General features: G+C 35.5%; 1 protein-coding gene across 1 annotated transcript in view; it reads left to right on the forward strand.

Annotated features, from left to right (window-relative positions):
• The window catches only part of LOC139749869 (protein N-terminal asparagine amidohydrolase-like), a 479,132-nt gene extending 471,294 nt beyond the window's left edge, over positions 1–7,838 (forward strand). Inside the window, exon 8 of the mRNA XM_071664225.1 lies at positions 250–7,838. Within this exon, the coding sequence (XP_071520326.1) occupies positions 250–394 (145 nt within the window). The 3' untranslated portion in view covers positions 395–7,838. The remainder of the gene's footprint in view (positions 1–249) is intronic.
• The last annotated feature ends 10,090 nt before the right edge of the window (positions 7,839–17,928 follow it).

The raw sequence follows: 17,928 nt of genomic DNA on the forward strand, positions 1-17,928 counted from the left end.
AAATAATATATTGAAGTAGATTTATGTATGTATTACTCTGCCATGATTACAGGAAAATCTGTCCTTGATATAGACAAATAGGCACCCACATGCCATCATGTAGATTTATTGTTCCCCATTTCCAATATTTACAATAATTTTTCTTGCTGCATATACTGCAGTATTACAGATGGATGAATAAAGATATTTGGCATAGTACATTCTTTCAAGTAATGTACTTTCTAATAAACTACAGTGATTTTCTTGCAGGTACGGATCTCTACACTTGGACTGCCGCCTGAAGACACACCTAGCTGTACCACCAGTTGTAAATCCAGGTCAGCATTATGATGATCCTTTACTTAATCCTGTTAAGGATCGTTTCATGCCAGCTTGGCAAGCCTCACAATTGTGACCATCCACTCTTAATCTTCACGACCCCTTCCTTCTGCCAGAGGGTATGGGGGCAGGCTGAATACCTGGCTGGGTGACGTGGCTCTGCGGCGGAGCATCGTCGCCACACTCCTGCACCAGCCGCCAGAATTCATCGTGCCAAACTGCAGACCACCACCCACAACTACATAGCACCTACACTGCTAGCTTTCACTTTAGTTTGTACTCTTCTTGATACATCTACTGATTTTCAAAAAAAGGAACTTTGCCATGTGTTAACTTTTCTTGTACCATATGAATTTCACTCATGGCTTGTAATTTATGATTTCATGTGTATGTAATGGTATGTGATGAGATATTCATCATGATTACGTTTAAACTTCTGTGGCATATCTTACTAAGAATCCTACATTACTAATCAATTACTTGAATATTTATGTGTGTTTTATACGTTGACTTGGCGTGGGTGTGACCCAGTGTATGGTGGGTGTGTAAGAGCAGTAGGTGGAGGTCTTGCTGCAGCGTTGACTTGGGCTCTGGCCATTACTGCTAAGTGTCTCTCTCCTCCCTGGTGCAATATTTATCCCGGGTCGGGGTATTCATCAGTAAGTCTGTAATAAGTTTGTTATGCCACTGTTTATGTTTAGGAATAAGGAAAAATTAGGATGGACAGGAGAGCAACAAGATGATCTTCTCTTGTTGAGACTCAAAATTTTGTATAGGAAATAGTATCATATGGAAAGGAATATATATCAGTATGTGGCAGTGGCAGGCATTCAAATTATAGGGTTATTTGCAGAGTTTTCTCTACAGAATGTAGAAATTCATTTTCATCATATGTGTAGATAAAATAATTGAAATATTCTCATTGATATGCATATTAAAGGTGATAGCCTCTGTAGCGATATCAGTTCGTCTGATAGTGCATGATTTTTTTTTTATCAAAGGCATAAATGAAATTGTATGAAAAATTTAGAAAACTGGCTTGTCACCAATACACATGTACAAATGTCAATATTTTGGTTATTTTACTTTAATTTTTACATTCATGATAGGATCAGCATCTCAAATGTTCAATTTATGCTGTTTGATAAGGGTAGTACAGTAATTTTGTTTGTGCATAAATATTTCTTTTAGTATATTGTATATGAATCTATTTAGTGCACATTCTTTACCCTTTGTGTATGTAGATGTTCTCAGCAGAACATAAGCTGTCTGTGAATATATTTTGTAGTGATAGCAGTTACTTTCCATGTGTTTCTCATTATACATATTTGCTGGTAGAATCTCTTATGGTGATCTGATGTTGCATATTGTTGGGTTCTTTTAGAATTTTTTAGATTTTGTTTATCAGATTCATGTTAAAACTGCTCTGCAATAAGACAGGTTGTCAAACTATGTGCCAATATAACTTGTTTGGCTAGAAAATGATGGACAGAAGCAAGTGGGATTGATTATGAACTTAAACTCCCAGAGAGTTTGAATTCTCTAATGTGAAACTATAGCCTGGGAATTATTGTGAAAATCAGTCTTCCTGAAAAGTTCTTTCTCTTTGCATTTGTTTTGTAACTGAATGTAAATACAATAATTTTTCAAGTACGTTTCTTACATATGAAAGGAGCCCCTCGAGCCTCTACAATAGCAGTTGCTCATCAGGGTACTTTTACCCCTAGATTGAGGCAAATGCATGTGAATTCAACCCCGTCAACCATCATAAAATGTATGGGATTGACAGAAGCTCAACAACAAGATAAATTAACAACTGTAACATGCCTAAGTGCATGACATCCTAGAGGCACTGACATGGCAGAGTGCACTGTGCCCAACCATTCATTTCACTTTATTAGCTGATATGTGGATATTGTCTGATCTGTCATATTCTTTGTTTGCATTAGGCATTTTCTTATTTTATTTTAGCAGCTTACAAGAAATTGTTAATTCAATAAACATTTTATTTATGTATGAATTATACAGCACCTCAACTAACACCCTGTGAGGTTTCAGCACATGCTAAGATGTGGATCAGCTGCTATCAAGTTGACCCTGTTTTTATTCTCATATTTTCACTTCAAATGAAATAGGGGTCAACACCATGGCCTTAGTCTGGAATGCTTGACTCTATGTAAAGATTCTTGACATGGCAATTATTTAAGGTTCTGTGGTTTGCAGTAACTCGGCAATGTTTAAAACAGCCATGAAGCAAAAGATAATATACCTTTGTGCAAGTTTTCTCATGAGCTTTTTTGAACTACCCTAGAAATCGATCACTATCAATGAGGAATCCATCACCTATATTAAGATCTGGAATCCACTCAGGCAATATCAGGCGGCTTGGTGATTTTTTGGCTATTTTGAGATATTATGAAAAATCTCCAGATATGGAATCTGTGTCTTGAGAGTTTTTCTACTTTTTATCATTGAAAAAGGATACCAGTGGCATTATTGCTTCATAAATGCTTTACAGGAGCTTTTTGGTTGTAATGCTTAACATCATTTTCTAGCCATATGTGGTCTAGACTGAGATCCTGTTTTTTTAAGGAAACATATAGCTCCTTCATTTTGGCCTAATTGGGACCTGTTGATGGTCCTGGATGATTTACTCTATTAAAGTTATGGACAATTGACTCTTGAATATTTCTTACAGAATGCTGTTCTTTATAACTTTAGGATCAAGAAGATAAGTTAGTAATTGTTGTGTTATGTATAATTGAAAGAGAATTTACTAAAGTTGGAAGATCACCCTTGGGTATAGTTAAGCCAGGCTAAATTTTCTTGCTAAGTGAGACTCATATGGTTAACACTAATCCTTTGTATTGTAATCTGGAAATAAGTTCCCCAGTGAAGCATCTCTTCCTTTCCAATTAATTTTTTTTAAGAATTTCTTTCTAACACAAAATTACTATGACCTTTGGTTTGGTCATCCATGCTTCTCTAGGTCTTTGTTAACAAGCATATTCAAGAGTGGATCCAGCAGAGGGATCCACTTTCACATTTTGGGCTCTATACAGAGAACATCAGGTGTATAGCATCCAGCATCAGGGAACTCATTGGATGAGATTAGCCAGAGGGATCTTTGGCATTCAACAATCATCTAATCTCCTTGATGTATATTTGGATTAGTTGACCTCCCATATGTGCTTTTAGGTGTGCCCCTATCAGAAGAGAATGGTCTAGATTGGGTGGCAAGACAACATTATGGATAAATTTTCCTTTTGTTATCACATTTTTCTTTAAGCTCCTCCTCCTTTATGTAAATTTGCTCTCAGATATACTCATAGAGCTCTGCCCAAAGTTGAGAAAAGTAGGTTTTATAGCTTGGAAAATCATTACCGTACTGAAGGCAGAGCACTGTAAGCATCCATTTAGTGTTCCTTCTCTTCTTTTCCTTTGTTATTTTTTTGATTAACCATTTCCTAATGGACACTAACAGGCCTGTGGCTGATGACAGCAATAGCTAGGGCTTGGTGTGCTTTGCAACATCAGCTGTTCTGTTGAAACATAGGCCTAAGCTGATTATTCTATGGTTGTTGAGCCAACTGAATGAGCATCTACCTGCCAGTCTCATGCATATTATGGTGGTTGAAGGGGTAAATTCTCATAGATTCACCCCATTTAGTGGGTAAAACTGGTATTTGAACAAAGGGCAAGTATGCTTTCAGATGCTCTTTGGTAGAAAAATGTTTTTATTTTTCTTCTGTACCTAAAGTTACTGTAAAGTTAGACATGATCATGTACTCTCATAAACTCTTTATCCACAACAATTTGATAAAGCAAGCCCACTTGCTGGAAATAATGAAGTTCCTTTAATTTATTCCTGGAAATTTCTGTTGGAAAAGACAGAGGTGAATTGTATGCGAGTTAATGACAGCGGGGTTTATTGTGGTTTTTCCTGTGGATGTAGGCTAGGATTCTGTGGTTCAATGTTGAATTTATTGATGTTATGAATTCCATTGTGTGTGTCACCTGCGTTTGAGGTGGAGGTTTGGTTGAATTTTGATAACTAAGTCTAAAGGACAGAATTTCAGGAGTCATCATAAAATATTTGAATCTCTTCTCGATAATGTGCAGTCTAATGTAATGTACTAAATATTAGAGATGTATTGGTTACATTGCAGTGCTAGGAAAATTCACTCCTGGTAATTTGACTCGGTACTTTCAGTCAGGTATTTTCACTCCTGGTAATTTCTCTCCCCATGCATTTCACTTCTGGTAAATTCACTTCTCACAATAATTGATTGGTGTCAAAATGTAAACAATGTTAAAATAGCCATTTGTTTGATATAAATTATCAACATAAGAATTGATATTCGATATGAATTATTACAGTTATGATGCATTTCTCATAACATATTAGTCTTGTAATCTACATTATATAAAGCAAGAAGAACTTGCAGTCATTTATTCATATCTTTATATTTGTCAATTTTGTCACTCTGATCAAAGTGAACCTTTCTTTAAAGCTGAAATTAATATCCAAAAGTTATGATGCATGCACATCACCAAGCTTTGAAGTGCATTATGGTATCCTTACAAATTGTTGTTGGTATGAGGTATATCTGTTGTGTTATGGACATTCTAAGTGTTAAAAGGAAGTGTTGAAGCAATTTTTCGTTTCTGATTAGCTCAACCTCCTTTGTTTCCAGTGTACTGTAGAACATTTCAAAACAAGACACTAGGTCTAGTGAGAGATCATCATCTTTGACAAGCTCCTCACAAACTGTCAAATACATTAGCAAGGGAAAGAAAAATGCAAGAGATGAAAAGCATTTTACCTTCAATAATAACTCATTATCTTGATATTTTTCTTTCAAATTAGTCTCAACAACATTTCAGTAAACAGCCTGTGAAAGGTGAAACAGACTAGATAAGATGAAAGCATTTGGAAGGATTAATAAGAAGCTTTTGTGTGAGATTGTTGAAAATCCATCATGAAACATCCAAGGTTCAACCCAAGAAGTTCTAATAACTTTATAATAACTTTTCTGTTGTCTCAGATGAAAGGTCCAACGTGAACTGGAAACATGAGTTATCTCATTGCATTATTCTTACCAATATCAAACTATAAGAAAAGTTGGCCTTTGTCTCTGAATCTACATTCATCAGTAATTTCATAGCTTAATCTATTTCGAAGAATGGAGGGACATTCTTTTTTACTTGATGCCAGTTCCTTCTATTTTGATTTAACTGTAATGTGGATGATATCTCTGCCATTTCACTATCATCCAAGTCTGCACTAGCAGTAGCAATAGATGAACAAGAAGATTCCAGTAAGCAACCTTTAATTCGCTAAAACTTCACAAACTACAGACTTTGCAGCACAAGAACTCTTATGATCTTCACCAACATGCTTAATAATACCAAAATCTTCATCATCTGTCAATGTGGGTGCTTGAGTCTTGCATATTTCATTTTGCATTTTAGTACGTCTTGGTCCTATCAGCCTTCATTCTGTGCTTCATATGTGTAATTACTGTCATCTATAAGTTTGTTCCTCCTCAGGGTGCTGTTAATAATGTGAGGCATGTTAGAAAAGATATAGGAATGAGTCTTGACCAAATCCTCTGACACTTCCATGTCTCTGATAGCTCCATGATCTGGATATTTAAAATATTTAAGTTTACTTGCTTTATTCACTAGATTCTTAATCTATTTAGCTTATATCTTAATTTGTAAAATGATTTGATGATCACTATAAGTAACTGTGCTAGAAATTAATTACCCGAGATGTGGCACTTACTGCTGCTTGCTGTGGTTGGTAAGACCTTTAATAGAGAAGACGCAATTACCAGAATGTATTCTCATACAATCTATGCTGTTCCTCTGCACTTACAGCCACCAGGGATCATAGAACACTAAAGCCAGTTTTTTGACATGACTGAATTATCATAGGGAGTGAAATGATTTGGAAGTGAAATAACTGGAAGGAAAATAAGGTGTTAAATTACCAGGGGTGAAATTACCAGTCTACCATACATTACATAGAAACTATGAGAGCAGTACTGTATATGAAGCTATCACTTGTATTGTAATAATTGGATATAAAATCTGATGGCTGAATATTTTCAAGGGCTCTTATTAGATGAGATATAAACTTTCTAGATACCACCTCCACCACCCTTAGCTATTGTTCCTGAAGAGTCTTGATATTATATTGTGTTGGTTGACTTACTAGCTAATAGATTAGTTCTCTTGTACCTTCCCTATTAATATGAACATTGCCATGCTATTAAAGAAATTTATGATCTCACTGTTAAATAACTTTGTGAGATTTACAATTGTTGTATTTTGCAGAAGTTATGTTTAAATTATCACACTTTTATTACTTAGGTTCTCAAGGAATACTTGTAATATACAAGTATAATTCACCCTTTGGGTATGTATCCAGTGTTTTGATCAACTGCATGCACAGTTTAACTTTGAATAGCTGAGTAATATTAAGAAAGGATAGAGATGAGTGCTCTAATTTCTCTGTGTAATTCTATTATTTGTTTGAGAATTTAAGAGTGGATAATAAAAAGGAATTTGTAAATCACACATAAACAGTAGCTACATATAAAGATTATTAAATGCTACATTAGTTATCATCAGTATTGAACTTTTTCTAAGTTTATAGAACTAGCCAGCTTCAACAGAAATGAAAGTATATTATAACTAGTGGGAAGATTGGGGGAGACAGGGGGAACAATAAGAACTTGTCACAAGATTTGTTTTCAAATTGCACCAATATCTCAATTACTTCATATTGTTTCATGTCACATGCATTTTTCAGGTTCATGCAGGAACTGTAAAAATTTATGCATGCATTAAAGAAAGGAAAGTAGTGCCTCATGCATGCTTTTATGTAGTCTTCATCTTAAAGAACTAAAATTTGAATGTTTGAGCTTCAACTCAAGCAGAAAGTGCATAAACACTTCTGGAAACACTTTACCTAGCCCAAAATCTAGGTTTTCAGCATGTTTTGATTGAGGTCTCAGTAATTAAGATACTGATGTAAAAATTGAAGTTATATTGCTTTTACTTAATGATTATGTTCCCTTTATTGTTATGTATAGTTTATTTTTTGAGCACAGTTTAAACTGATTCTCAGTTCATATGTTGCTGTCCATTCCAGCATGTACTTTGGGTGACCAACACCAGTAAGTACAGTACTTAATGGTTATAAGGAGTATTATGTAGCATAGAATATCCAGGGTGTTATTTAATATGAATTATCCTTACCTGACTACTTTCCTTCTAACCCCTTAAGGAGATAAAATCTCACCTTCCTTTGCCCCCATACTCCTCTTCTATAATGAGGAAAATGTTAGGTATAGATGATCATCCCTGATTTTATTGTACATTTACGTCATAGCTTTTAAGCCTGTACCTAATGTATTGAGGGAATCTTGTCTTTGAGGGTCATATGTTCACAAATGTTCTATTTTTTCACAAATCACTCATTATTGTCAAATATATTTCCATGTACAGTGAGATTTTTATTTTTTCCTTATACTTTTCAAGTGTATTGCATCTCATATTAGTTGATATTAGGTTATTATGTATTTTCAAAGAAGGGGTAGAATGTACTATCACCACAGGTAACAGATATATCATTAATGATTAATGAAGTACATGAGAGTGAGTAGCTTGGAAAAGAGGCTTGTGTGAACAGATACCAAGAAAGATTGAATGTAGAATGGCAAAAGGTGAGAACTAATGAACTTAGGGGAGCGGCTGAAGAATTTGGGGTATTTAGGGAAACAGTGCTCTCGTGTATGAGAAGTGTGTGGCATGTAAAAGGTGGGAGGTTGGCCTGTGAGAAAGGGTAGCAAGTCACAGGATGAGGAAGTTAAATTGCTAAAGAAAGAGATGAGAGCTGTATGGGCATTACTTACAAGGAAGGAGAGGTTGACATGAGAAAGTGAGAGGAGATCAAGAGGAGGGTACATGGGCTAAGAAAAAAAAAGGACAAATGAGAGGTAGGGTGAGCAACCTTAAGGGAGAATATGTTTTTGAATGAATCTGATAATGTGAAAAAACAAGACAACAATGGGAACATTGGTGAAGGGGGCATATGTGGAAGTGTGAACAAGCAGATATGAGATGAAGAGGATATGGATAAAGTATTCTGAAGGACTATTGAATGTGTCTAGTGACCAGGTGGCAAATATGTGGTGTTTTGACCAAGCAAAAACGGTTGAACCATAAATTGGAAGAAATGGTTGTTTTGTGAGGAAGAGAGGATGAATACTTTCATTCCAGCAACAATAACTTATGCTATGCATCTGGAGACAGAAGTATCACTACATAAGAAACAGTAATTTACTTAAGTCAGAAAAGAATTTTTTGTAAGTTATTCTAGTCAGCTTTGTTGAAGTGAAAATATTTATGTTTAGAAGGAGCTACTGGAGGGGGAAGTGCTGTTAAAATAGGTACATTTATTAGAGTGTGGTCAGATGAAACAATAAGTGGGGAGATGGTGAAGCTATAGCAAAAAGGACTTGAGGTGAAAAAGATCCAATATATTAGGAGAATAGTCATTGGTCAAAAATATGAGTGGGGTAAGAGATAATTTGCTGTAGACCATGGAGAATGCAAGGGCTTCAATCCTCCCCATTATGAATATGGGTGGAATTCAACCATTTCATACGGTGAATGCTGAAATCTGCTAGGTAGAAGATCTCGGTTTGAAGGTGAGAAGATACCACAGTCTCATAGCAGGAGTTTAGAGAGTCAAAAAATTTATCAAATTTGTAGAATTAGGAAACAGTAGGTGAAACAAGGGAAACAGAGTAGTTGAGACCTTGAGCGAGATAACATCAAAGTTTGGGGACTCAAGGTCTTCAAGGCATGTACAGGTGTGGTGATGCTGGAATAAGCACAGACACCATCTTTGAACCGGAATCATGAGTGGAGATTATAGCTGAATATGAAAAATGAGTTAGTGATAACATCATTCGACAACTGGGTCTCAGAAGGAAGTATAATATTAAGAGAGGTACTCGACGGGTGGTTTTCAATAGAAGGGAGATTACTAGAAAGACCACAAGTGTTGGTGTAGTGAATAGAAAAAGAGGTAGGTCTACTGTAGTGGGAATGGTCACAGAAGTGGCTGATACTACTACTGTCTGGACTCTTCCTGTCATTGGTAATGGAGTTAGTCTTCTACTCCTTCCAGTCACTTGCACACCTTCCTTGCAGATACCATCCATTACACTTCCCTTTCCTTTTCCATTAGTAATATAACTTCTTCATGCCACCACTTACTATCCTTCCTCTCATCCCCATTCCTCATGCCACACATTTAATCTGCACATCTTATAAACAACGCTTCTTCAAATACCTTACGAACCTCTTTTAACACCCGTTTCATCAGTTCTAAAATTGTTTCCCTTTATCTTTCTTATCTTTGCACACGGCCTAGCTCACTACTCTCACCACATCTTTCACCCATATCTTTTCCTTTTTTTTGCAACACCACTATAAACTTTTAACTCTTCTTCAAGCAGGAAATGATCCATCTTTCCACCTATCAGCAGGTTCACATATTACAATCTCTTATGATGAGCCTATCACTGAGCACATAGCACAATGATACCTGTTGATCATCTCACCCCCTACCTTAGCCACATACAGTCTAGAAAAAGAATCAGACGATTACCATTCAAAATAATGCAATGTAGAGGGTTAAGGTCTAAGATCAGCAGGGAAGTTTTCATACTTGACTGGACCAGATCAGACTGAATTTGACTTTGTGCCAGTAACCCCGGCAAATTTATTGTGCACCCTATGCTCATCCTGAGCGGTAGCGCAAAAGGATTACAGGGGTCACAATGGCTTAGACCCCAGTGGGATGTTACAGATGAATGCACAAACCCAGTGGTTTAGTGATGTGGGATGCAGGGAGGGGCATTTGCTCTCCGGGTGCCGGGATGAGGGCCGCCAAATTAGCAGTAATTTCTAGATTACTGCTGTTTCATTAAACACCATGGCTCCTCAAAATTTATGCCATGCTTATCATCAAAAAAATTATATATTTCCAGAAACAACATGTCTAAAGAAATCCTTTGATTTTCTTTCCGTGTTCGTGTAAAACACACTGGCGTTTTCATAGTTGACAGAATATTTAGAAACTTTGTGAACACCTCAAATATTGAGGCCGTATTTCAAGCTGCTTTCAGTTATTGGACGGCTTGAGTAATTCTTTATCGGATGTATTTGTCTTATAAGAATACCGATCAAATGAATCGAGGTGTATTTTTAAGTCTAATGCAAGGTATATATGAAAAAATATTCTTATATTTGCCACATATCTTAATTAGCTGATTATTCAAATGTTTAATGTGCCATATGATAAGACATACATTGTTATGAAAGCCAGACGTCTTTATCATTTGATTATTGTAACTCTGAAACAATAAACCGCATATTCCAAATGTCTGGCAGCCATGCAAAAGGCAATTGTTATGTGGAGGTATCGTAAGGACTAACATACGAGACAATGTATATGTTTGGTTTCTGTGATCTAGAGGGTGGGAAGTGGATTTGATATTGTCTTGCATCTGGAGATGGGAATCACAGCCGATTGCGCTATTCTTTTTTCAACTATTTCATACCACCTGTCTATGTCATAAATATCTTAGATATGTTTAATACCTGAAGGTGTATTTCGCTTGATGTATGCAACTAAGTTGACGGCCTTAAATGACCTGAAGCCCAAACAACCAACCATGGTTCACACAAGGTAGTTACTTTGGCAATGAACTAATTTCATCTCAAGCAATCTTTCCTCATACATATATAATGAAAATGACTTTGTATACGTGTACGATAGAATTGGCTGAACAAGTTGAATATCTGCAGCTATCTACAACATAAGTGACGCAGATAATACCGACTAATGATATTTCACATTAGGTGCTTGATGTAACAGAAACAGACGAATATGATAAAAATAAACATTACCTTCTTATTACCTTTGAAGAAGTATTATGAGGTTGATTTTAACTCAATATGCTACCATAGTCTAGTACTGATCAGTAATGTTGCTGATTCTAGTGCCAGAATTATATTTTCTCTAACCATGAAGTGAATGTATTTATAAGAAGTACTTCATCCCATTTTACACAACATACACATCTACCTACGAACCCACGACAATATAATCATATATGGGCTGAACAGTGCCAGTAACGGCACCCCAAGCGCATCACGGCCTGTGCCAGTAATGGCACACCCGAGGAAGGGTTGTTCATTTACAAGAACCCGTGCCAAGGTTGGCGAATCTTTACACACACACACACACACACACACACACACACACACACTTCTCTCTAATATAGAGGGTTTGGACTTTGTGTATCGTTTCATTATTTCAGAATCCATGTATACTCAAGTACGATTTTCCTGGTGAGGCCTAGTAGTGGAAGCGTTCATATGGTGGTTCGGTCATCCTTTTGTAAGTTGTGATTCATCTACTGAGTGAAACGTATGTCGGCAATATAGTTCACATTGTTCTAAAGTCTGTAGCTTCACTCGGCATCCGAATCTATAAACTATATTGGTTTTCCTGAGAGTTACTATCTTAAGTTAGTTTTTCATATTTGGGTTACTGACTTTAGGGTTCTTATAGTAAATAATGTGTAATCGGTCCTCTGTGTTGCAGCAGATGACATTTTCTAAGTTATATCTTGTAGGACACGTTCCTCTGCTCTGCAGGTTGGGTTCATCTGACATTCTGTTGTATAGTTTGTAGACTGTGTCCTAATGCTCTTTTCCTGGGATGCATTAGCATTTTTCATAAAAAGATGCATTTACTGGTTTCTGACTGTGTTCGAATAACTATCGTGTGTTATCAAAGTGTGTTGTCATGTCCATTTATCTAGTTCTGATGATATTCATGTGTATGGGGCGAAAAGTGTAATTGTAAACCATTTTCCCGTGAATTTTTGATAGCGAACAATATAAATTTTACAGTTTCCCATTATCAAAACAGAAAATACTATAAACATACTGTAAATGGTAAATAAACAAGTCACTAAAACCTATAAAGGAAAACATTCAGCTCACATATATATATATATATATATATATTGACTGATAGCTTAGCATTTATAATTGCTAACATTTGTCTGAACGCCCGAGAAAGAAAAGTTGGTGAGTAACGCCTTGGAAACAGCGTTTTCTGTGAACTGTGTCGGCGAGTGGATTGCTTATTATAAGAAAAGATAAAATAGTGAACAGACACGAGAAAGAAATTCTTTATGGGTTACCATTGTTTCCTTTAAGTGGACAGCGAAGTTGCTTTTTGTTTTCCTTACATTTCATTTTTTTTCTAACTCTCGTAGAGGCTTTTGTTCATCCGTTTTCCTTCGCTTCCAATATGTCTGGTGGGACGAATTCCCTTACATATTTGGCTATAGCATCGGTGAAATGAGAAAAGAGGCTAACTAAGGAAATATATTGGAAAAGAAAAGAATAAAAAAAGAACCAATTACACAGTCTTTACTTCGGAGCATTTTCTTGACTAAATTTGAATTACTTTTAACACATCATGATTCACTCTCTTCCTTTTCAACCTGTTGTTCTCTTATACTTTCCGAGACCAGCTTTTCCACCCACCTTTATATTCTGTCCTTTCAGTTATAGTTTCCATGAGATATATCAAAATTAACTTTCTCCATCAGTTCTATTTCGAGCATCTATGCTTCTGTAGGTTCCTATACGTTAATCAACTAAATTACTTCATAACAAAGTCATTCTAGTTCTGATAAGTCTATCTCTTTCTATTTGTTTCCGTCATGTCTCTTTTCTTATATTCAGCAGTCTTAACTACTTCATTTTCCCCGTAATCTACCCTACTGGCTCTACCGCCCTCACAGTCCACAGAAAATTCTGTTTACAATGGGTGACTCAACCAAACCTCAACCTTTTCGGGGCTTCAAATAATACGTGAGCTAGTTTTCACTAATGCTAAGCTATCAATTCGATTGCACTATGTACATTTGTTTGAACAGAATGTTTCCTTTGGTACATCTTGCATTTAACTGGAAAGGGGGTTTACAAATGCATAAAGTTTCGCCCTAAAGGTACAAACATCTTAAGGTGAGATAGCTGGGTATGATAACACACTTTCATAAGAATAAACCACGATGGTTACCGGAACACAGTCGGTGACTATTGAATACAATGATCTTAAATGGCGCTAATACACGCCAGGAAGACCATTAGTATACAGTCTACAAAGTATATAATACAGGGTTCAGATGAGCCCTGATTATAAGGGAGATGAACGTTTTCTTCAAGACATAATCGATAAGATCAATTACATCTAATCGTTTACGAAGAGAATCCTAAAGTCAGTAATCTGATCATGAAAAACTAACTCCATATGATCTCTTTCTCTCAAGAAAATAAATTTTGTTTATCAATTTAAACCTCATGCTGAAGACTGCAGACTTCAGAACAACATGAAATATATTGCCATGACGTACATTTCACTCAGTAGATGCATCACAACTCACTCACAAGATGGATGACCTAAACACCATATAAACGGTTATCACAACTGTTCTCTCACCAAGAAACTTATGCTTGAGAATACAATGATATTGAAACCATATAATGACATATATATATATATATATATATATATATATATATATATATATATATATATATATATATATATATATATGTCATCTATATTAGAAAGCCATCTATATTAGAAAGGGTAATTTTGGCACTTGAATCGACAACCAGTTGCCTAAGTCTGAGCCATGATAACATTATATACACAGTACGTACTATGTAGAGATATACACCTTATAAGTAGAAACTGACGGTTATCATATCTGTATCATTTCTGCAGTATAAAACATATGATTTCAAACATTGTTTTAATAACCACAAATGATGGAAAAAAATAACATTAATGGACATAACAGAATACATTTTTCATCTACAAATTCATCATTGTGCGTATATAATTCAGAAAAAAAGTTATCAAATCATTTCTGGGCTACAGTAAGTACTCTGTGTGAGCCTACTCTGTAATGATTATTATAATCAAAATATATTCAAAATGAAACATTACGGTTAAGTTGTACATAAGACAACTTAGGTTATTCATTGAAAGTTCTGACTGCCTGCTCGCCATGCTCTCAAACTGAACACACTTTTCTTACATTTCATAGATGAGATCAAAAGTTTTTCAGAGTAAACAACAGAAATATAAGTAGTTATGTAATTACAAACAACAGAAATAAAAGTAGTTATGAAATTACGAAATTAAGTTAATGGGGAAGGGGGTACCCAGTGTTGTGAATGAAAATGGGGAACAGCTTGTGGAGTTTTGTGCTGAAAAAAAGAATGGTAATTGGGAACTCCTGCTCTAAAAAGAGAAATACAAATAAGTACGGGTGGGTCAGTAAAGAGGATGGTGTGCGGGCATTACTGGGGTTATGTGTTATTGATAGGCGTGCAAAAGAAACTCCTGGATGTGAATGAAGTGAGAGGGGCAGCGGGTGGGATCTCTTTCTGAAAGCGAGAGTGAAGGTCTGCAGAGGTTTTAGGAAAAGAGGAAATCTTATGGTGGAAAGAGAGTGGTGAAAGTGAGTGAGCTGGGAGAAAATGCTTTTGTGAGGTTATACCAAGCGAGACTGAGTGGAGAAAGGTAAAATGTGAGAGTAGACGAAGCTTAGGAATGGGCGAGGGATGGAAGGTAATTAGGGAAGCAACACTTCCAAGTGTGAGAGAAGTGTGTGACATGCGTACGGTGGGAAATGGGTATGTGAAAATGGATAGAGTGGTGGGATGAGGAAGATGAATTACACGTGAAAGAAAAGAGAGAGGTGTTTCAAATTCATGACATCTCTGGAAATCATATTTGTATGATGAATTCATTACCCTCGTTCTTATGAGGATTCAGTACACTGGCACAACGTATCTCATTTACCTATTTGAAAAAAAAATGTCGGGCACAACATCCAAAGTGCCAAAATCAATCATTTTTCCAGTCACTAAATCTAACTCTGTCAATCATTACAGCACAATGAAATCAAACAAGGTTGCTCAAGGTTGGTAAAACAATTTTGGATGACACGTTTCTATATACAGTGTTTCAAGCCTTTAGTTTATCATTCATACCGGTAAAATGTACAGCAATAAAGTTGAATAGTTTCTTAGATCAATACCATACAAAACCTTGACCTATAAATCTCTTATAACTAAAGAATTTTACGCCATCATTTTGAAATTCATTCACAGGTGTCAGTAATGAGACCATGACATTCTTCAGTTGTGATCATATGGCTGATGAAGTTCAAATAAACAGAGAGTGATAAATGTTGGAGCAGAGTGAAAAAAAGGCCTGATTACGACTATCATCCTCCAGAAAATGAATCCCAAGAGGCAGATTAATTACTGTTTAACTTCAACTGTGCCTTCAAGTACCAGAACCCATCTAGCGATATGACAAAGCCATAACGGTAATCGAATATCAAATTACAAAAGGTTCGAGCAAGTACTTCATTAACAAGTCTTATCAACACATCAGTAGCAGGCGAGTTGGAGTTAATAATAAAACCTGTACATCGCTTCTCCTCCGTTTGTTCTGATGTTGTGATTCGATGGAACTCAAGTTTATGATTTTGAGCTTTTAATTCACCTCTTCTTCATTTTCAGCAAGGTAATCCCTGTTTGTGCTTTCTTTCGTCGATTATTCATTTCTTGTTCTCTTTGTCTAGTTTCTTGTGTTTTTTATATTTTCAATTTCTTCATAGTTTTCATATCATCTTAAATAACAGATCTGCTGATATGTATTCTTCGTCCTACTATTATGGTTGCCAAAGAACGCATATTTGGTCTCACCATATCCGTAATAAATGTAGTAGAAATGTAGTAGAAAGTGTTCCTGGTCTTCTATAGCTCATATTTGCTGACATTTCATTAAAGTCTTTTTTCTTAAAATTGTTCTTTCAGTTTAGATAGTTTCGTTCCTTCGCTGTTATTAATATATTTTTCTTTAATATAAACTTTGCATCTACTATACATTACGGATGGATTTGTTATTCATTTCCACTCTCCAAAGTCTTTCATCCTATCTGTTTGTTCTTTATTTTTCCAATACTAAAAGATTTCATCAGTTTATTTGAATTACATCTACGACTTCTATTAACTCACTTTATTGCAGCACAATTATTTTCGTAGCTATTATGTTGTCATTTTGTTTAACTCGCCTGAAATATCAAGACAGACCAGAGTGTCGGTAACTGCAATATTTGGTTAAAAAGTTGATTGCCGGTGCGTTGCAGGACTTTCTGTTTCGCTAAAGTTCGGAATTTCTGAGGCAACTAGATATGATGGCATGGCGAGTCCTTTCCAAAAGGTCTTGCCAATTAGAGTTCTATTGCAGCATGTACCCATGCCTGAGTATATTAGAGTTTCCATTTGCCTGACTTTAATTTAGATTTTGTCTTTTTTTGCTCAACGAAGCAGTTTCTTGGGTTTTCTAGGCAAACTCTAAGATAATTCAAACGGATTTTGATTCCGATTATTTCACTTATAGCCTCGTACCTTTTCTCATTATAGATTAGGATACTATTCTATTATTTCCTATCTACACTCTATAGACGTTTCCATAAATATCTGAACAGCCTCTTCTTCGTCGTATGTAAACGTGCAAATTCAACTGCGAAGAAATGTTTTTGTATGATATGAAAGGTTACGAGAAGGAATGATGCAGTGGAGCCATTGCCAGCATATTCTGACACCTGACGTGACTTAAATTTGCGTTTGTTTTTTGTTAGATAAATAAAAAATCTTGCACTCATCTGTGTATACGTTGGCGATGGCACCAATGATTTTTGTATTTTTGGAAGATTTCTTGCTGTATACTTCGATTCTACGAATCAAATGCCATTTTGAGATCTGTTGATAGAGTATATATATATATATATATATATATATATATATATATATATATATATATATATATATATATATATCCTTTTCATTTGTGGCAATTTTCAGTGGAGAATCTTGAAACAGATAAGCTATATGTGTTTCGTCTTTTTTCTTTCAAACCTGATCAGAAATCACGAAGTGAGTGTGGCTTAAGTGCATGATTTATTTCATATTACACAACCCCACAATTTTTGTATGATCAATTTAACATCAAGGGTCTTAGGTGTTTTTAATTCGTTCATTTTTCTCCCAGAAAGTTGTTTTCGATGCATTCCAGTTTGATGGTAAATCAATGTTTTGGTAAATATCATTCAAATATGTCTTTAGCTTCTCTGAGCATATTTTGCTTCGACAGTCTTAAAAAGTTCATGTCTTACCCCATCAAGTCTCAGGGCTTTCATTCGTTAAGTTCTAAACTTTTAACTAATTTCCATCATCTGGTAATATGATGATTTCTAAAGCAGGTATTAGTAATGGTTTCCACTTGTGATCAATAAATCACTTACTTCCTCTTTTTCAGTTTGATTTCAGTATTTTTTTTTACAATCATTCCAGAATTATAGTAATCTGTCATCTTTCATCTATTCAATAGATCTGTTTCAAGATTATCAA

This window comes from Panulirus ornatus, chromosome 8 (assembly GCF_036320965.1).
Source record: "Panulirus ornatus isolate Po-2019 chromosome 8, ASM3632096v1, whole genome shotgun sequence".
NCBI classification, from domain to species: domain Eukaryota; kingdom Metazoa; phylum Arthropoda; class Malacostraca; order Decapoda; family Palinuridae; genus Panulirus; species Panulirus ornatus.